General features: G+C 44.8%; 1 protein-coding gene across 1 annotated transcript; it reads right to left on the bottom strand.

Moving 5' to 3' along the window:
• Window positions 1-3122: 3122 nt before the first annotated feature.
• On the bottom strand, window positions 3123-20191 carry LOC149343033 (uncharacterized). Its single transcript, XM_089545552.1, has 5 exons — window positions 20075-20191; window positions 13545-13696; window positions 8192-8259; window positions 3880-3966; window positions 3123-3253 (listed from the first exon to the last, which is right to left on the bottom strand). The coding sequence occupies exons 1-5, from the start codon at window positions 20189-20191 to the stop codon at window positions 3123-3125; spliced, it is 555 nt and encodes a 184-aa protein (XP_089401678.1).
• Window positions 20192-22064: the final 1873 nt, after the last annotated feature.

The following is a 22064-nucleotide window of genomic DNA, read 5'->3' as shown; positions in this document are numbered from 1 at the left end:
GTGGTGGACTCTTCATCCACCCACCTCACACTACCTCTCCCTCCAGACATGTCCCCAGAGGCTGCAGAGGAAGCCGCCATTGCACTAGCTATCACTCGCACGGAAGCCCGGTATATATTAAGTGACTCTAAAACTGCGATTTTAAATTTTGCTCGAAGCTGAGTTCATGTCCCTACTTTTGGCATACTGGACTCGCCCGATGCACCCCGCCCCGCCATGTGGAGCTGATATGGGTGCCTGCGCACTCCAGGAATCCCGGAAACTAGGCTGCCAACCTTTTAGCCCGAGGTTCTTTAAACCGGGCTCAGGTGGCCTCGGATCTAGGATTCACGAAGGAGCGCATGCACACATTCAGTGAGCTGACCCATGCATACAGAGCCTCACGCCAGCTCTACCCCCCGCCCCACCCCTCCCTAGATAACAAACACGCAACACTCTGGCGCAGACTGAAGACACACACTCCCCCCTCACCCCTTAACCTAGCCCACTATCATCCATCCTTTCACACTCCCGCATGTGCCCTATGCCCAGAACCCTTCGCTTCTTTCCTCCACATCCTTTCCCTCTGCCCGACGGACCCTCCCCCGCGGGAACTAGGGAACCTCAAGACCTGGGAGGACTGGGAGACCCTGCTGCGCTCGGAGGACCCGGCCGTGCAGACCATCGCCACCGGCCGCGCTGCCAGTGTTATGGAGCTCAAGAACATAAACACTTTAGTGCAGTGGGGTCGTGCGGGGACCCTGGGGCGTGCCTTGAATTCCTGCGTAAATAAAGTTTTTTTTTCTCTCTCTCTCTCTTTGTGAAATCGAGTCTCTCGTCTTAATAAGCATAGCAGCGACTACGTTTGTAAATCGGACACTTGCTTAGAACTCACAAAGCCTCCACGACATTCAGCCAAACAATGACGGCACAGATGTTACTCCTCATGACGGTTATTACAATTTTACGAGGTAACTGGGCGTCACCGCAACGTGAGGAGGAAAGACACAGTCTAATAAGCCAGTCATCGAATCACATTCGGCAAAAATATTTGCGTTTACCATAATGCTTGCCAGGTACGAGCCTGGTGGCGGAAAAAACCCGTCAAGTTCAAGAAAATCTTCAGGTCAAATTCCCCTGTCTTCGAATATATAATCGTATAAAAGAAATCTCTTCCGAAATAGTAATGACCACCGACAGAAATCTGGGTTACTGCATGCGCTCCTTTAGCGTGTAATTGAAATTTGGTTTTTCGGGAAAGTAATATGATGGATGACATATATCGGTGGACACCCCAACCGCGCCGTTTAAGAAAGGGACTTAGGAGAGAAAGAAAGAAAGAAAAAAAGAAAGAAAGGAAGAAAGATAGAAAGAAAGAAAGAAAGAAAGCAAGAAAGAAAGCAAGAAAGAAAGAGAGAAAGAAAGAAAGAGAGAAAGAGAGAAAGAAAGAAAGAAAGCAAGAAGGAAAGAAGGAAAGAAGGAAGGAAAGAAAGAAGGAAAGAAGGAAAGAAAGAAAGAAAGAAAGAAAGGAAGAAAGAAAGAAAGAAAGAAAGAAAGAAAGAAAGAAAGAAAGAAAGAAAGAAAGAAAGAAAGAAAGAAAGAAAGAAAGGTGATGTAGTGCAGGTCTCCAGAATAGCTTCTACCATCTTGAGATTTTTCACGTGGATTGACATAGTACAGCTCACGGGTGCCTTTTGCGTTTCGCCTCCATCGAGATGTGGCCGCCGCGGTAGGGTTTGAACCCGGGTAATTCGGCTCAGTAGCCGAGCGTCTTAACCACTGAGCCACCGCGGCGGGCATACGGGTGTGTCCGCAGACAACTATGCGGTGTGCTCCAGGCTCAAGTCGCACACGCATCGAGGCTCCCTACAGGCATAGGGCGAGTTGTGACATTGTTTCTTTTGAAGCGGAAGATTCACTAAGCTATACAAAGCTAGTTTCGCTGTGGGCGCAAGTTTTACCTTCGAATCACCATAGCCAATGTGTACTTAAAGCTGACAATTTTTACCGCGCGCTCTTCTCCCCTTGTATGACGCTCGCGATTTCCTAATTTCTCTGTGGTTATTTTGGATTTCGTTTTCTTTGCATTCCATTCCAGACATATACAACAAAACAACAAGCAACACCTGTCATAGCGTATATGCGAAACAGCACGACATTTATTGTGTTCACGGGGAAGACGATCAACGACTCTTCGACTCACAAATACTTGCCGAAATTGCTTCTTCATGTCTTAAAGATTTTCTTCCAGCACCTAGCTCACCTAGAGACACTGATGTAGGTTCCTAAGGATAAACCCGAAATTTTGCCCAGTTTAACCATCTCTGCTAGTAGCACGCCTCAAAAGATTCCTGCCTTAACGCACAAATCTCCGAATTGCCATGTTATGGAGGCAACGCTCACGCCCATAGAGTGATGACATCATTGCAGAGTTAAGAGCCTGTTAATATCTTTTATATCTCAGGGCATTTGGTAGTTACACCATAGAACGTAATGCCACATTGTGAAATGCTTCCGTAATATGCACCGATATCGAAAGTAGTTTTCTTGGAGAGATCAGAAAATATTACAAAAGGGGCAACACAAGCAAACTGACAAACAAAGCGCAAAGCTTTCACTGGTGTTGACTAGACTGCTAGCGCACATACAAAGTAGGTGTTTCAGTGCACGCTGATTTGGATAAAAAAATTCAAGTAAATAATGAAATGCAAGTAAATTGAACTTTGTGAGTGGTGTCTCCTACTCAGCTCAGCGCGAAAATACTGGACAGTCAGTGTTCGCCTTCTTTCCGTTGTGTAGTACTTTGGCGCTAAATATGATGAATCCGATTGGAAAGTGAGCTTCACAAAGGATTGTAGAGACGCAGCCATTAGCAATTGATGGTACATCACCGGGTAGGTTTTAAGATGAGCACATTTACAGCGCTGATTTGTAAGTTAACACTGTTGTATCTTTTTATTAGTGTTATAAGCTTTTTGCATCCTGGTGACAAAGTCAGGTGTTATTTAACAGTAATAAACTGGAATAACCGTAGGGGAAATTACCACGGCAAAAGTGTTCAATGTGGACAAATTTTATTGTCCCTACAACTTGTCCTATTTAGCAGTACCTGCCTGATACCCTGAGTAGATGTGGTACTACTTCTACTTGATCAGCTGGGCGCAGGAGTCTTTGTCGTAGGCTGTCACTCCATCATCGCAGTGGTCTTGGTACTGGTCGATGCAGACTTGCGGTACATCGTCTTTTACTTCACGTGAGACCCACAGTATGCATTCTGTACAAGCACCAGAAATTTGCAAAATGAACGCAAGGTAAACCAGCTTCCGCAAACAAATAAAAGGTCCTGAAACTAACGAAGCCAGTACCGTGGCATATAGATATGATCATAGGTAAAGCGCTATTCGCAGCCAACAGTGTACTGCAAGTCGAAGACAAGGGTTTTTATGGTGCACTGGCCTTCTGGGGCAGTCGTAGAAGAAACCGTGCCGTTTTAGTACAATGCGCAGGCCCAGCAATTGTCATAGCAGTGACCATTAGGCTCGTCCCGCTTTCACACTACCGCACAACCCAGAAGACTTTTCGCGTAGTTAACATCAACTGTTTTGAACAGGCAGCGGTTCTGATAAAGGACGACAGCCTCTATTCTCACTGACGATGTTGTCAACCCAGATTGTCATTGTCAATTCCTTTTTGCGATTCGGTTTAAAGTGTAACTAGGGATCAGCATTATGAATTCAGCATTAATGACCAGCATTATGTAACTAGGGATCAGCATTAAAGTGTAACTAGAGATCAGCATCAACACACATTGCGGCAATAATGTTCTCTAAAGGCTCCCTCATAATTTGTTTACGCATCTTTTCTTTGTGCCCGAGTACGATAAACGTCCTCATCGCTCACCTTGCGTACCGACTAATGGCAAGTCCATCACAACGCAATTCTTGTAGTCTGTGTACACGTAATGAGCTTCTTCCACAAGGTCACCAGCTGGAAGTAGTTGGAGAAACACGTTAGAGAAGTTTATCCATTTCTAACGTTCTAAATCTACACAGTGCTTTATCAGAATGGTCTACATACTAAGATCAATCTGACAAGTATTGCACCTGAATAATTCTCATTTAGACTGAAACGGAAAATTTTAGACAAGTATTGCACCTGAATAATTCTCATTTAGACTGAAACCGAAAATTTTAAACATTTTATTTGTCTTCCCTTGAAATATCTTTCTTCCGCTGTCATTTTGTTGGAAACATCCTAATGAGTAACATCCTGAGACAAGCTCTGCGACAAAAGGCAAATGAACAGGGCTGATGTATATACATGTGGCCGTTTGAGATCACATCCCTTGTCAACATACTTCAATTTAATGAGTGTTTCTTGTTGCCTTTGAGCGAAGCAGAACCATTAAATATTTTTCGTCCGGGACTGAACAGTTAACGGAGTTATTTCGAGCAGCGGTCTGCGACGCGCAAGCAAACAACACTAGAAAAGAGGACTACATCAAGTTCGTATCACTCTGCAGTACAACCCTGTGTTAGCTTATAAATGCGCAAGTGAACACTGCAAGTGAACTGCAGTACCCCTGAGTGATTTTGGTAAAATGGGCAAACCACAGACAACGGGGGATTTTTCTGGAATATCCCGCAATATTCTGCAATATCCCGGGATATCAGAAGTTGAACGTGCGCCAGTCTCATGTACGTTTGTTCTGTTAACTAACACGTTCTTCTTTAATGAGTCTGTAGCTTTTTTGTATCAAATAGCAAAACATGCCGTAACGCCCTTCTAGAAGTTCAGCACTTTTAACAGAAAGGTGCTCGCTGCACTTAAAGCTAGCAACATACAAAATTGCTAGTGTTGTTCAGTGGTACGCAATAATTTTGCTGCTAGCTGTCTAAAAGCTTACTGTACAGGCACTGCATGTCCACCGATAGAGAGACTGCTATTTGGAGCTCAAAACGAAATGAATAAAAACAAGAAAATATTGCCTGCACAATTAAATGTATTCGAACATAATTCCAGAAATAATAAAGAAATGTACTACTAACTACCGAACTACTAAAACACAAAGCCATTGTTATGTAGCATGCTGTAATGGAAGCGGCGGTCATATTTCGATCACCTGATCATGCAGCTTTCGCCACCTGCCTATGGTGAAATTATCAAGGGGCTTTTATTTGTGGACTGCAAATCTTTGAGGTTTCCTTCCTCCGTTTCATATGCGATGTCAGTGCACGTTAAATTTCCCCAGGTGTTGGAAAGTACTGTAGAGTCCTCCACTACGGCATTTTTCTCACTCTCTATCCTCTTTCATTCCCACCTTTCTCCGGCCGTGGTGGCATCACTGAACCAGAATATTCAGGTTCATGCCCGACCGCGGCGGCCGCGTTTAGATGGAAGCGAAACGCAAAAGGCGTCCGTGTGTTGTTATAGTTGTTGTGACTGACAGAAGAATGAAAAGGAAAGTGCCCGGCCCTGCCAACTGGCTCAAGCCGAGCCACCACCGCTGCCACGTGCAGATAGAGGAGAGTTAAAAGTTTAGAGGAAAGAGAAAAAGAAAGGAAAAAAAGCGCGTCGCAGCAGCAACAACCGCGTCCGCCGGAAAGGACGCTGGCTGAAAAAACAGATAAACGGCCGTGGCCGCTCTTAACATTTCATGCTTACTCTACTCTCGGTTACGGGAGAGGCAGAGATTTTTTTTGTGTGTTATCTGACGTCTTACAGGGGTCTATATTGGGCAGTCTGCTTTTCTTTTTTCATAAAAATGACCTTGCTGGTCATACCACAAGTCGTGTAAGATTGTATGGTGATGGCTGCTGTGTTTAGTGCGTAGGACTGTCATATTTACAGAATGGTTTGGCTTATAGGGTTCAACGTCGCCAATCAACTCAAGCTCTGAGGGACGCCTTATTTACAGAATGACTTGAACTTTGTTCTATTTTGCTTGACCTCCCGGAAGATGCCTCTTAATTTATGCAAATGTAATCTTACGAAGTTTACCGCTAAAAAACAGCTAGTGCTTGACAATTAGTTCATGAATGGAAGTTGCCTATTTGTCACAAAAGAATGTAGATATTTAAGGGCTGACTTCTTTGCAAACTTGTAATGCTTTTCTCCTTTACTTACATCACATAACGTTGAAGGCTAGCTGACTTTTAAACTTTTTCAGCGAAATTTTAAGTAGGCACCGGTTAATCTAACGGGAACATTCCATATCTCGAATGTCAGTCACATCCTTGAGTAGGTATGCAGTGCTTGGGATCATTCACCTGTATCAAACATAGTAGGTTTAAACGCAATACGAAACGTGTTGCTCGCCTTGTACCAGGAAACTATAACTTTCAAAAAAAATTTAGAAATATTTCTAAAAGCCTGGTGTGGTTGGTGTTCGAAATTCAAAGGAAATAGTTGCGCTGTCCGCTACTTTATAATGATCTCAAAACCAGAAAAGGCATCGACAAAGATACATCTCTAAAAAAAAACAAAGCAGGCGTTTGCGCGTACACACCATCTCCCGGAAAATTCGCGAAATCGCTTTCAGGTTTAACATTCATGAACAGCTACTTCCTTAACACAGCCCGTGAGGGGAAAAATTTGCCAGAAATCATTCTCTCGGTGACCCCTTCGTCTTTTATCACAGATTTGAAAATTGTTTGGTTGGAGTGATTATGACCTTTGCTTTTTTCGGCAGGAAATGTTCGTTTCTGTGCTAGAGTGCGACTGAAAGTTCGAAACGTCATGGTGAACATTTGTGTACACCTGCTTTTCTATTTTTGTTCGTCTGTCGTCGTCTTTCGGAACAGAATGCATATTAACGTCTGTGCTCTTATATATTTACTTCCCTCTATCTCCCCCTCAGTAACACTAGCGCCCGTTAGGGCACTGTGGGTAGGTATGTGAAAAATTGGTTTGATTTTGGTAAATTGGTTTTTGAGGAAAGGAAAATGGAGCAGTATCTGTCTGACATATCTCGGCGGACACCTGAACCGCACCATAATGGAAGGAAGGCAGGCGTGAGTGAAAGAAGGAGAGAAAGAGGCGCCGTAATGGAGGTCGTTGGAAGAATTTCGAGAGAGAGAGAGAGAGAGAGAAAAAAAAAGTTTATTGCACAAGTAATTCGGGGCACGCCCCAGGGTCCCCGCACGATTCCACTGCACTCAAGTGTTTATGTTCTTTAACGTGCACTGACTACGCACAGCACACGGGCGCATTTTGCGTTTCGCCTCTGTCGAAACGCGGCCGCCGCGGTCGGGTTCCAACCCTGAATAAACAAAAAACTATTCAAGGGCCTCTATCTCTCTTTCTTTCTTTACTCCCACCTTCCATTCCCTCACGGTGCGTTTGAGGTGTCCACAGAGAAGTGATGAGTTATTAGAAATGGATGGAACTCTACAGAAAAGCCGAGGGACAGCAGATCAACGGGACAAACCGTACTCTTCAACCGGCTGTATTGTGTTGTGGTGAAGTGTGTGTCAACTGGTAAGTGAATGAGTGTACCCACCATCTCATGTAACAGCAAGTGCCATTTGTCCTAGCGCATTACTATATTTGTCTACACTCATGCGTCTTAGTGCCGAAACAAGGCAACATCACCACGCGAAAGCGTGCTGTCGCGATGAAGCTCGTAGGTGATTGGCAGCCATGCCTTTAAACTGCACATGAGGTCTGAGAGACACCGAAAAAGTGGGCTCCAGATTTATCTTGAGCACTTCGGGCACATTAACATGCACTGACATCGCACAACACACGGGCAATTTTGCATTTCACCTCTACCAATTCAGCCGCCGCGATGGCTTAGTGGTTATGGTGCTCGACTGCTGACCCAAAAGACGCGGGTTCGATCCCGGTCGCGGCGGCTAGAATTTCTTTGGAGGAGAAATTCTAGAGGCCCGTGTACTGTGCGATGTCAGTGCACGTTAAAGAACCCCAGGTGGTCTAAATTTCCGGAGCCGTCCACTACGGCTTCTCTCATAGCCTTAGTCGCTTTGGGACGTTAAACCCCGTAAACCAAACCAAACCAAACCTCAACCAATTCACTACCGTCGTCTTTCGAGCGTTCGCCGAGAAGCTGAGCGTGATAGCCAGTGACTCAATGCCGCGGCTATCCCTTCAATTATGTGTTGTTTCTTGCAAAGTTGCGCTTGTTGATCCACTTTCCGCATGTATCTGCTGATTTTGTGAACATATGCAGTTTCAAAATATTCTTATTTACCGCCTTCTGTCGTAAACAGTGTAGTATCAGGCGTCGGTCCAGGAAATACGTGCTGAGTGATATTTCGCCTGCAACGAGAACCCAGACAGTGTTAGTAAGTGTTGTCAGCTGGTTTTAGTATAAAGATGCCATTGCCCGAGCTTTACAGTTATTTGCAATATATCTGTTTCAGGCGGTAATTCCTGTCGTAAAGTTAACAAGGCTTCAGATGTTATTCGGTAAGTGTACGCGTGGTGTGCAGGTTACGTTACGTTGCCGCTGTTACAAAGGGTGCTGGAGCTGGAAGCGTGTAATGCTGCAAGAAAATGTTGCAAATATTGGTGCAAGTATTGATGCAATCAGAAACGACAGGAATTAGTTTAGTTTGATTTTAGATGTTCCATGTTTTGTGGCGTGGGTATCCATCCAGCGAAATGTGGTCACAGCGTAGTTACGACTGTCCAGCCGGCAGGCAGGAAACGCTCGAAAATCAACTGTTTAATAAAGTGAAGGTGTGTCCCCAATAAAATGAAAGCTTTGCAATCAACGAGACCAGACTTATCCTGGCTCTCGCCAGCGTTTGATTTAAAAATGGGTCGCAACATCTGGGATGCCATAATTACATTCTTTCCGACAGTTCTGAACATTTTGAAAGAACGACTGCGCAGCAGCACGATATTTTGCTTGAGAATTTAAACCAGGGCTGGCCAAACTGCGGCTCCTCGCTGTAGTTCATAACAGCAACACAGTTAACGGCCTCACCTTCCGAGCCAGCAGTGTAACACAAGCAGAAGAGGTCGCGATGGCTCTGGCGGCCTCAGATTGCGTTTCAAAATACATGATCACCGACTCGCAAGTGGCCTGTCGGAACATCTAAGAAGGCTGAACTCCCTTCTTAGCCTATCGAATCTAAATTGCTCACAGGATACGAACCCCGTACACCGTAACCTTGTACAGGCCCCTGCTTATCAGGGCTTGGCAGGAAGCGAGGCAGCAGAACCAGGCGCCCGCGCGCTCTCTCAGCGGGCTGTTTTCTCCTCCCGACCAGATCACGAACCAGATTTTAATCCGGTCATTAGCTTCAAAGATGTTACATACTACCAAGACAGTCATCCCCTTAACCCACGCCCATGTAAAGGCATCAAGAAGGCGGATGAGCGGCTCCTTCTCTGCCTTCTTACCAATACATTGCTGTGCCCGGCAGCACTAAAATAATTTGACCGCTCCTTTGACGACAGGTGCCCGCACTGTAGAGCGATGTCTTCGGACTCCTAGCGGCGATCCCCTGACCTGTGCAATTTCGATTATCTATTGCTTGTTTGGGGGGGGGGGGGGGGGGGGGGGGGGGTATCACATGGTGTGGGCCTGCCATCCCCGACCCAACCCGGGAGGACTGGGAGGCGACCCTGCTCGGCTGCCACGGCTTACATGCCCAACAAGCCACTGGTGTCCCAAACAAGGGACATCCGCAAACTCCTTCTAAAGACCGGTCCCTTACGGGCTTATCCATGCATATCTCCTGTCCCTTTAGAGCCTAATAAGTGTTTTCGCCCCCCCCCCCCCCCCTCCTCTAATTTCAGTTCTGCCTCTAAAGAAACTTCCTTTAGTGTTAGAGCAGAGGCGCACGTAGGCAGCTGGTATCGTTGGGCGCCATCCTTAATAGAATCCTTGAAATGTGTGTTGCAAGCAATAAAAAAAAGATTGCCACTCTTTCCTTTACACTGCAGCTCTTAACTACCAGACAATATTTTATGGCTCTTTGCATATGCTCGTGTGAGCATCCCTGATCTATTCTCATCCAAGAAAAACAAGTAAGGTATCACACCCCGTGCGGCGAAGGAAAGAAGTGATCAAACATCATGCCAGTGGCTAAAATAGGGCCACTAAAATAACTAATCCCCTTGTATAAGCTCCACTTACAGTTTCATTAAAATCATGATTGGAGCTTGTCTGTTGTTGTACTCTGCAGGGAAATTCTTAAGAATGTTTTAAAAAATGAATGGAGGAACCGACTGACTGATTAACGATCGAAGGGACGAATAATAGGTCGGTGGTTCCGGAAAGCCATGAGACTCGTTTAAGTTTGCTGTTTGAAATGAAAGGGAACTAATGCTCTTCTAATAAAATTTCATCACTTCAACAGCGACAGCGTACCTACTAACTGCGTTATTCTTTGAATGAGCTGGTATGCCTCTGTCCTTCAATGCGTTGTCAACTATATGTAGGCGCGAGCTACGTATATTCCGACTTTACAGGAAGAAGTTCGGCAAGCCCAAATGAACAGTACAGCCGAACTGCAGTAGGCCTGACACCACAGATTGTGCAATCCTATGGCTGAAATTACTGTAGTACCTAAACTGGTTCCTTGGTACCTTGCTCGCGACCGGTGGTTATATTGACATTCGTGGACGTACGTTAAACTAAGCAAAAATTTCAGCAAGCCGAAATGGCGTCCCTGACGCAATGCTGCAGTCAGCCCGCCAATGGGTGAAGCTGTCCTTAAGAAGCCAGCACGCCTGCTTCCTACAATGCAGACACTACACGTCCACGGCCTGACAGGTGCTATGTTTGAGGAGGCAGCGTGCGCTTTGCAGATTTGCCTCGTATACAACCAATAATATGCGCAGTTATGCATTCAGGCAATTAACATCGCTTCAAAAAAAAAACTAGTAAGCGCAGTTACCCGCCAGTGTTGTGCTCAGGCTGGTCCAACTTTTAAAAACAACGCTAGCCACACGTGGGCTATATATGACGCTCCAAAATAACACTGACAAGGTATAGCCGTGGGCTACCCATATTGGGCTGATGCTGTCCCGATTTGTGAAACCGACGTTGGCTACACACGAACTACCTACATCGCAGAGACAACGACATGTACCTCGGTGCCGCCTTTGTTCCATGTAATTCAGCACAAACAGCTTTAGCGAAGGTTGCTCGTACGGTTATTGACTGACGTTACGGCGCAGTGAAAACAAAACAACTTGTCAGGGATGGCAGGGTTCCTCAAGGTCCTGCAACGTCTTAGCGTCGGAGTTCCAGATAAAGCTCTCCCTTGTTGTTCACTTCACGAACTGCGCCGCTTCACTTGTACTGGCGCCCTCAGTAAGGCCTCACAAGCAGCTTTTGAAGTGACTTCGTTGGCTTCTCCATATCAGGGCTTCCTACTCGATTTTAAACTACGCCTCTGACGACTGCTGCCTCTTTCGCGCAATATTCCTTGCTCCGCTTCTCCACGTGGACCCCGCGGGACAGCAATAAAAAACGAGAACAAAATCGACTGCTGTAATAACAACATTAAATCACGTAATGAAAAATGAATTTTGCTTTCTTGTATTTTACTGCACGAGTTCAGAGGACAGTAACATACAGCTGCACACTCCGTAACCTCTAGTGCTTCCACATGCTGAAGTGGGTGCATTTACGGCCTTCTCGTACTCGGTGACGCATTCGAGGCAGCAAAAGAGGATTATTCAAAATTTCATGAGTTATTGTGTTTCGTGAATGCACATGTATAAAAATACTCCAGCTATCTACAGCTGGGCAACTGCCGCGTAAGGCTGACCACATTCATAGTCATGCGTAGTTAAAAAAATTGCGTTCTGTGCTTTTGCATACGCGGTAGAAGAGGCCAGAACCATACTGAGTCGAGCAGTGAATAAAGATTCTATCATTCTGAGAAAGTGTCTATGGGAACAATTTTTTTACTTATCGCCCTTTTCTGGTCTTTTTTATTTCGTAGTAATATTAAACACGCTTTTTATTTTCCTGTCCAGCGTCCTGTCCCAGCAGCTTCTCTACCAGCGCGTGCTTTGCGTTTCCTTTCGTTGTAGCCCGTGCTCAAAAAGATTTTCTGCGTCGAGTTCTTGTTGTTGTGACTGAGAGAAGGATGAAAAGGAAATTGCACGGGCCTGCTACTGGCTCGAACCAAGCCACCACCGCTGCCACGTGCAGATAGAGGAGAGTTAAAAGAGCAGAGGAAAAAGAAAAAGGAAAGAAAAGACGCGCGTCGCAGCAACAACTGCATCCGCCGGAGCGGACGCTGCTCAAAAAACAGATAAGCGGCCGAAGGCGCGCTCGCCGAAGCGAGAACAGATAACCCGCTCTCGCCGAAGCGAGAATTGCTAGTAGTAGTACTGCATAGGCTGAAATAACGATGTCGCCCTGCTCGGCTATTCTTTCGTAACAAAGATGCTTCTCTTCGCGTCAGAGCCCTTCATTTCCCTGCATTGAAACGCGCAACGTGTAAATACGAACTGTTCATACTATGTGATGAGTGCGCGTAGAGAAGTACAGCCATGTAAAGAGAACGTTGCAAGTAGAAGCCATCTCAGCATAGTCAGCTTTCTGCTGAGGGAATATTTGTCCTTGCTCGAGGTACTACCATTGTGGTACTTTACTACGGCCCAGCGCAACTCCCTCATTAAACCAACCGTCTAGCAAGAAAGTTATCAGGTAGGCTATCAATGGAAAATGCAGGGCCTAACTGAACAGTTTACAGATATATAATTCATGAAGAAAAAAAAATAGTATTTAATTAACTAAAGTGCACCACTTTGCGTTCGGTCGTAGTCACATCAACAGCTTATTTGTTTAAAAAATTACCAGGGCTGCATCATTTAAACCCACTTCAAAACAAGGAGAAGTATTCATGCTTTCATTATTTAGGGGCACTGAACGCATTGCTGAAAAAGCATGCTGACAACTTAAGGAAATGCAATATATTTCGAACTACTGAATGCGCTGGTACTTTTTCAGTTCCTGAGGCTAAAAAGATATCTCACTATCGCCGTTTTTCTAGCACAAATTGTGCTATGACTGATTCTCTATTTAATCACATAAAACTCAATTTCTTCTCTCATGGTTGCGTAGCAGCTGCAAGAGTATTAATTCACATGACCGCAATGGTAGATTTTACGCTTCTGTCGGATTATTAAAGAACATGAAGGAAATCGTATGATTACGGAATGATTATGGCACTGGTTAGGTGCATGGAGACTCTGGCAACTTTTTTATCAGGAAACAACATGCCTGCATACTCTGACTTCCCGTCTACGTGTAGCGTCCAAAGCAGAAGGCGTTTTGATATGTTTCACGGCATCATACGACCATGTGTTTCATGCGATGACAAAAAGTCTGTACACGTGAGTTTAACACCTCTCTCTGTAAAGCCCTCATAAGTCATAAGTTTTACTTCACAGCAGCTAGTTCTCATTTTACCCACTAGCGACAAAACATAGCATGTGACCGTATAAACGCCACTTCCTGGCCTATCCATGTTTAGATAATAAAACTTACCATTAGTTATTCGCAAGAATACAGAAATTATTTTCATTGCATTCGTAAAAGAACCGCATGGAGGTTGAGTTGAACATACGCAACATGACCGTTCAGGCCCTTTAGGGTAAAAAAGTAAGTTGCGCTTGCGGGCTCCTTCCTGAATTCTGTCCTTTCCACACTCAAGCAGTCGAGGTCTCCATCCTTGTCGATGTCAAAGAACGCCACGGCGTACGGGAAATTCTCGAAAACCTGCAATAGAAAACCCGACATCCAAAGCGACACAGGCATTGAGGGACGCCGTAGTCGAGGACGTTTGAGAATTTCAACCACGGCGCTCTTCATAGTACACTTACATCACGTTCTGGCGTTCTTTATAGTGCACACACATCACATAGTACATGGCCCTCTGAAATTTCGCCTCCTTCGAAATATGACCGCCGCGGCCGGGATGGAACCCGCGTCTTTCAGGTCAGCAGCATAGGACCATAGACACTGAGCCAACGCGACGGCTCTTGTTATTTCGTTATGCGCAAAAGGCAGTGAGTCGAATCGATTGCACACATATCTCTCTGCGTCATCGAGCTTAGAAGGCAAGTACGGTTGCGACTTCACTACGGCGATCTCATAGCCTGAGTCGTTTTCAGACGTTAAACAGGATAAACAAGGCCAATTCTGTAGACCATCCTCTTATTTTGAGAGATGTGCTTGCTGCGCCACACGCTATGCATCCACAAACGGTCACTACTTCGCTTATCTCACAAGGCCACTGTATGCATAGGCACCTTTCCTACTGGAGCTTCAGTGGTTAAAACAAATCGCGAGCCTCTTCTGCACATGAGCAGTTCCTGTTAGCGAGAGATGCAAGCGACATACGCCGGCAGCTGCCAAGCGCTGTGAGCACTTCGCAGGCGTAGTTGACGTCTCATGTAACTTAGACGTGCCTGAGCCTCATGCACGTGTGTTTGTTTTCAGCCAATGTTTTGTGTTACGGAAGGAATATAGCGCTTTCTGTAGGTGACGGCACATCCTGTGGAAAAGGCTGATTCCAGGCGCAAAATCATTAATTTCGCTGTATTGTTTTCGGCTCTAGAAAAACTTACAGTACCAAAAAGCCATGTAATGTCTTCCACCTGAGCGTGTACTGCACTGTGTACGATGTCAGTGCACGATAAAGATCCACAGGTGGTCGAAATTATTCCAGAGCTCTCCATTATGGCACCTGTCTCTTTTTCCTTTCTCACTTCCACCTTCCTGTCTTCAATCACGGAGTGGTTGAGGGGTCCGCCAAAAAATGAGACAGTAACACTGCCTTTTGGAGCCCTCTACTACGGCACCTCTTCCTTCTTTTCTTCTCTCAATCCCTCCTTTATATCCCTTTCCTTACGGCGTGGTTCAGGTATCCACCTAGATATATGTGAGACAGATACTGCGTCATTTCTTCCCCCCCCAAAAAAACATTTTAAAACAAAAAAATTTAAACCATGTCTTTTATTTCCTGATAATCAAACACTTTTTTTATAAGAATTATCAAAGCAGACAAAACTTATCTAAAGCTTGTAATTGGTGCTCGCCCTACACAAAATGAATCCAGGAGTAAAAGTGACTTTTCTTAATTTTTCAAGCCCTGGAGGAGAGCAAAAATGACATACCTTCGTTTAGCCACACCTACTTATCTGTCATCTCTGCCGACTGCATGCACACGTTTGCACATAAGCGTACAGTGACACAACATTGTCATTTCTGTTTCTGCATGCCAAGCGGAGGCTTTGAACACTGAGGCCTTCAAATACATGTCTTGTACAAACTGATTATGTTACAAGTGGAAGACGCTGTGCATATGTCAAAAACACAACGAAGGTGCGACCTTATTACAGTCAAGTAAAAAATGTTTTCAAGCAACATACTTTGACACCCTGACACTCCAGAGATTGCGAATGCGTGCAGTGCAGCGCAGGAAAGTATGTATGACTCAGCAGGCTTCCGGAATAGTTTTGAGTTATTTTTTTAGTGTCGACCCCAGCTGCCTTTGTGCGATGAGCACGTGCCACCTGTTCTTGTTTTTGGCTGCTCTTCAACCTCGCAGCCGCCGCTATAGCAGACAACCGGCACTAAAGCTGACGGATACACAAGCCCTCAGCAAAAGCCCATGCGCGCTCTTTTCCTGGCGCCTGCTAGCGTGTGCTAACCACCTCGTCTCACCGCTGTGCGCGGTTTGCGGCGCTACAGTTACTTCTTCGAGTGGTAAAAAGTATATCACTTACATCAGAGAAAAAAATCCTGGTTCCCTCAGCCATCTATCCAAAAGGCACTTATCCGTTTAGAGGAAAAGAAACTCTTCTTTTGCTAATATAGACCGCCAAACGAAGTGCACTAGGCTTTCATTCTACATTCCCCACATTCTGCTCCAGTCACATAAGGAAGTTGATTGTCAGTTTACTGGCTCTCAAGGTTTCGTATGCTGCGTACGGAAAGCACTGGTGACGTCAGAGCTATACAATTTAGAGCGCATGCAAACATTCATTACTTCCTTGTATTGAAGTACCAATTACCGGGGAACAACTCTCGCTGGTCGCACTGCTTCTTTTACTCACGTTCGCATCTCCCCTTACAAAGGAAAACCAAGTCTGAGTCATGTTTTCTGAAGTTAGTCTTTTCCTCTCTTACATTACTTTTCTTCTTGTGGCAGCTGGTCCCGTAAAGGAAACGTCTAATGCATACTACGGAGGATTTCCAGACAACCAGGGGCAAATGAAATAGGATTTAGATGGTAGCTTCTAATATAGAAATTAAAATTAAATTTGGCGAGACAAGAGTACAAACACGAGCGTGCGATCAATGTAGCTTGCCTCAAACTTTTTCGAGAGGAGGAAAGTTTTCACTGTTAATTTATGTGTATAACCGTAGTTACGTGGCCGGCTTCGTGCATATTCGATAAGGAACACAAAACAGTGGGAAGAAAAGGAGAAGCGACTGGACATGATGAAGTGCTTACTATCAACATTGTGATATTTATTGGGAAAACTTCTTTTTATGCGTGTACAAAGTGGAAAATGATCGTAACTATTGTGACGGCTATGATAACGCTCCGCTAGATAGCATTTCCCAAGGCCACGTGAAAAGGATACTTCACGGTCAATTTCTCGAGCAGTATTTCATTCAACGTTTCGCAGTCGCTTTTGTGGGAGATCCAAGCACGGTGCAAGAAAAAATTCGCGGTGGCTTAGCTTGGTTAAGCCCGGTAATTGCGAAAGCGATATCCGTACGTACGCCATGGTACAGCTGGTAGTGTAGCTGGTGGTGGTGTTTGTGGTTAGACTTGGGGATGATGCATCGGTTATATAATCCAATCCAATCCCATGCAAACAAATCCAACCCAATCCATTCCAATCCAATACAATCCAATCCACTCCACTCTAATGTAATCTAATCCAATCCAATCCAATCCAATTCAATCCACTCCACTCCAATCCAATACACTCCTATCCAATCCAATCCAATCCAATGTAATGTAATGTAATCTAATCCAATGTAATCTAATCTGATCTAATTCAATACAATCCAATCCGCTGCCGCGGTGGCTCAGTGGTTATGGTGCTCGGCTGCTGACCCGAAAGACGCGGGTTCGATCCCGGCCGCGGCGGTTGAATTTCTTTGGAGGAGAAATTCTACAGGCCCGTGTGCTGTGCGATGTCAGTGCACGTTAAAGAACCCCAGGTGGTCGAAATTTGCGGAGCCCTCCACTACGGCGTCTCTCATAGCCTTAGTCGCTTTGGGACGTTAAACCCCAGAAACCAAATCAAACCAATCCAGTCTTTCCAGTCCAGTCCAATCAAGCCCAATCCAATCTAATCTAATCCAATCTAATCCACTCTAATGCAATCAAGGTTAAATGAAGGTCAATGGTGGTCACCGCCACGGCACGATGGTGGTCACCGGCCGCGGCACGGCAAAGGCGTGAAAGTGCAAGTAGTATTGCTTTAATAAAATGATGCTCGATTTGCGCATTTACGCCAAATGCGAATAAGGTGCGCTAAAATTTAGGTTTTCCCTTCCCGTCCGGTGTTCAGATTCAAGTGTTGACGGTTTCATTTGTTCGGATAGCCATAACGGGTAAATGTCCATATGTGAGAAATTCGTCAGTATTTTTAAAAATTGTGTGAGGTCTTAGGTGAAGCACCATGTCTATGTACAAGGCGTTCCACCTAAGATTTTACACAATTTTTGAACATAGGCTTTTTGAGGTAGAAGACGGCTTTTCTCGATATAGCATTGTCAGAGGTGTAGTGCATGAAAATACAGCTAAGACAAGCTAACTAGAAGGCTGCAAAACTAATATTGAATAGTTAGCTGTTTAATTATTACTTTTGGGCTCTAATTATTTAGAGGCATGTAGCCCATGGTAAATAATGACCATATCAGTTTTTAGAATTTCGAAGACGAGCTCATCCTCGGCGCTGTGACCCAACAAATTTTGTACGTTTTGACAAGTCACATGCACTCATGAGGTTGCTTTTCCTGCAAGCTTCTCGAAAGCTCATTTATTTTTGAGCGATTTAGCCATCATTTGTTAGGCCACAACGCTAAGCGTAACCACGTTTTCGGAAGTCCAACAACTGATACAGGTATTACTTACGGTGTGCTACACGCCTCTCAGTAATTCCGGAACCTAAGAGTAGAAGTGAAAACCTTAACTATTCAGTATTAGTTGACCAGCCTACTACTTAGCACTTGTAGTCTCTATTCTGATATTTTACACGACTGACAATGCTATGGCGAAAAAGCGCCCCTCTAACTCAAAAATATTTGTAAAAATTGTGTAAAGTCTTAGGTGAAACACACTCTATATACCTGGACAGGTTGCCTACCATCCGCCGGGCAGGTAGTTAGCCTTCGACAAAAATTACTTCGGACAGTTATATCATGCATTTGTACAAAGTGTATATTGCCGCCCTACCGCTATCCTTTCTTACTATAACTCCCCCTTTTTTCCCTCTCCCTATCCTCTACCTGTCCTTTTATTCCCGCTAGCCGCAGCTCAGGTTCTTCAGATTTCGAATGCAGATGCACGGTTAGCAACATCTTTTGCTTCATTGTCATTTTTATTTTTAATTAATAAATAGCCACAAACAAGAAATAGACAAACACAGAACGGCTAAATGCGGAGAATGGCCATCGGACTGAAAACTGAAAGATGAACAAGCCCATCCCAAGAAGCGCACTGCCGTTATTACGTACAGTCTTTGTCAAAAGTTTAGAGCCCAGGGGGTTCACTTCCAAGCTTTATACTGGCACTCCAGGAGCATTCATGGAAGCCCTACCTATTGCAGGAGGCAGTACCAGAAATATTCTTATGTCCAGGAAATTTGTAGCGCTAGAGATTCATTAAGAACGACACAGTGTGGCTGAAAAGAAAACCCTCTGGGCTCCAAACTTTTGAAAAAGGCTGTACGTGCACCAGGTAGTCCCCCAAAACAAAATGGTGGCTGGCAGGCAGCACCAAAAGGTGGCTGGCAGGGATGATGTTCTGCAACCGCAATAAACTTTTCGTACTTTGTTAAAGAGCAAACCAGGAAAGTCTACTAAAAGGGGGGTATTGAAAGGCCATGCACAATGTTGTAGCCAAGTCAGTCATGTACACGACTATTTCAATGTTAGATTTCTTGAGTCAGACCGCTGCCTCAGAAGAGAGGTAAAGAACCTCTTTATTGGTTTTTGCGGATAACGTGGTTTCAAGCCTCTCTAAAAAACTTCAATTTGTGAAATAATACTAAAGACAAACAGCGCGTAAGGTATTCGAAGCGTTTATTATTCGGAAGACCGTTAATGAGTATGTGAGCGAGCTATTTACCGCGTTGTAGTAGAAACATCGGTGGTGTCTCTGCTATATATAAAGTTCTGTTATTATTCCGGCTTATCGTGTACAAAAGGACAAAATCGCATTGTTGGTACTGAGTGTACTGTCTTAGGCCCTCCTTTGTCCGGTCTTTCAGGCTGTTCTGTGTTCCTGTTCAATTATTTTATGACGGAGCAGTGAACAAAATGGGGGAATGTGTTCAAAGTAGCATGCATAAAACGTTATAAAAAGCTGGATCGTTTTTCTTGCTTCCTAGTTGCATTTATATTAACGCAAGATAAACTCTTTCTCTTAGAGGCAAGAAGCGAACGAGTACTAAATTATTGTCGGCTGCACAAACCTCATCAACAGATAATGCGCAAGCCTTATTGAGATGTCGTAAGCTGGCCTTGATTTAGGATTACCGATAGCGATTAGTCACCTTTGATAAGAGAATCGACTATATTATCGAACTTTCGTTTTTCTTTGCGAGAAGACCCCTTCTAAAATTAACCTTCTTTATAATGCGTATTTCAGCGAGAAGCGACGACTCTTATATTATAGGATGAAAAGTAATTAGTGAACCTACTGCAACTACAGTCGGTACTCCTAATTAACTGTTCTATTGAACATGTGTTCATTAGTTTCATCTCGCCTGACCATTGGCAGAAATACCTGTCAACATTTCTCCTCTAAGTCCTTGTACGCTTCGCAAATAAACTAATATGCACGTCGCCAGCCGATTTTTTTAGTCCAAACCAAGTTGACCAGAAAGAAGGCGGCAGTGAACATACCTTGAAAGCATTCGGTGTATCTGGCTTTAGCTGGTGCTTCGCTTTAGAGCACGCAAGCGGGAAAACTAGCACTAAGCTACAGACGCTGGCTAGCATTGTTGCAAAAAATCGCACCATTCCAGCTCTCAAAAAACAGCGTACTGAGATGAGCGTACTTTAGAAACTTGTCGGGATAGACTAGATATTCAGATGCTATGCTGTTATGTCTGTTGCTACATGAAACACCTGGCGTGGTCATTTGTTTGGCGTTTGACCTTAGCGCTTTTTTTTGACTGCCTGGCTCGTGTATACCCGCAGGCCAATTAATTCCCGCGCTAGCTACTCATCAAATAAGGTGGGTTTTTTCTTTTATGTTTACCTTTTATGGAACATGATTCATAAAGCAGAGCATCACTTTTATTAATGAATCATGATGCTATCGCTCCCTGTGTAACGGCTATCGTTACTAAGATCTGTTTCGTTCTCATTGGTCGTCTCCGATGTCACCCCACCTGCGTTTCATGCCCTCGTAGTAATTTCATCCCAGTCATGTCGAATGTTTGGAACGCTGTGCGCATGCCATGGTGTCTGGCCCGTGAATAGGAAGGCTGACTGACATTGTCGCTGTTGCGGCTGTTTTCCGCTCAGTGTTTCAGAAGATTCACCGCATGTGTTTGATTTCTTGACAGTCCCGATAAACCCCACGCATGCTGCCGCTCAGAAATTTATTGCCACCAGCAGTCAAGCACAGCATTCTCGGGCATCTAGCGCCCTGGTATTTTCCTGTTCTGTAGCGCTGCCTGTCTCTTTTCAGTATCGATGAGCACGCAATTCGAAGTGAATATTTTCTATTGTAATTGATGAAAAATCGCAGAATATAATGAGATGCTGCACACACATCTTAGACCTATTGACAAGTAAACCTGCATGTGGTCAAGAGTAACTTGAAAAATAACAACCACAGAAAAGTAAGCGGCATGTACCAAGCTTTGGGCGCATTGCGCCAAGTGGTTTTTAGAGGCACCATTGAAAAAGGAGCGGATATATCTGATTTTAGCCATGAGAAACAGCTGTTTCTTTTTTTTTTCTTTTTTACATGGCCTTGACACCACAATAGCGCACAGGGGCAAACGACACCGCTGTTAGTTTTGCTGCGTGTACTTGAGTATTACAAGTGGTCACCAGACAGGGAATAATGAGAAAGACAAAGTGGGAAGGAAGGGTAGGACAAGGAAGTGACATCAGCTGGAAACATTCCAATGGTGTAAAGATAAACTGCGTCGGAGTCGCACTGTGGATAATCAGGCGGCGCAGCCTGCGTGCTGTCACTGCATCCATGGGACTGTCATTAAACTCGAATTGATCTTGGCGGTACACTATTTATTTGTTGCGCTATGCTGCAATACCAACTCGTTGTACCGGTCTGCCGCTTACACATCAGAGCGCGTCCGTGTTATGTGAGCCGCGTCATCAAGATTCGCCGGTGCGCTCGAAAACAAACATCGCGCATGACCTATTATGAATTAGCTTAATGTATCATTTCACTCGCAAACACCACCAAGTTTGCACAGCATCGGTAATATCGCTGTGTAGTTAGGCCTTCGTAATCAATTTATTGTGCAAAAATAACTTGCGTGTGGTTGATTGGTAACTTTATTGAAGACACACCAGTGAATAAGGTCAAGCTGGGTGAAGGAGGAGTAAGATGAGCAGGACTGCGGCGGGCCCTCGGGCTGCTCAAGATGACCGGGCACTGTTGGGCCGCGGTGATCTTCAAGGCCCAGCTCATGATGCGAAGCTGTAGCTCGCGTTGTGAGATGCGCTGCCTCTCATCACACCTGTGATTGCCCCTTGAAAGAGAGGTTTCGGTTTGGTTAGGCAAGTTTGGTAAGTGTGCTTAAAATCCGCTCTGTTGCTAGGCCATAACTGAAATGTTGGAGATGTTTCCTGTCTATGAGGGAGAGTAGGAAAGGGGATCTCATGGTGGCAATTTGTTGTCGACGTCATACCA

The sequence above is a fragment of the Amblyomma mixtum genome, chromosome 5, assembly GCF_055824585.1.
Source record: "Amblyomma mixtum isolate Tamu chromosome 5, ASM5582458v1, whole genome shotgun sequence".
Lineage (NCBI taxonomy): Eukaryota > Metazoa > Arthropoda > Arachnida > Ixodida > Ixodidae > Amblyomma > Amblyomma mixtum.
The sequence above is the reverse complement of the archived record's forward strand: the minus strand, read 5'-3'. Positions and strand labels throughout refer to the sequence as shown.

Coding starts and splice junctions, on each gene's coding strand:
- LOC149343033 (XM_089545552.1), bottom strand. CDS start 20,191: ATGGTGCGATTTTTTGCAACAATGCTAGCCAGCGTCTGTAGCTTAGTG. Junction 8,260..13,544: donor GGCCTGAACGGTCATGTTGC/GTATGTTCAACT, acceptor TTCTCGTTGCAG/GCGAAATATCACTCAGCACG. Junction 3,967..8,191: donor ACTGTTTACGACAGAAGGCG/GTAAATAAGAAT, acceptor AACTACTTCCAG/CTGGTGACCTTGTGGAAGAA.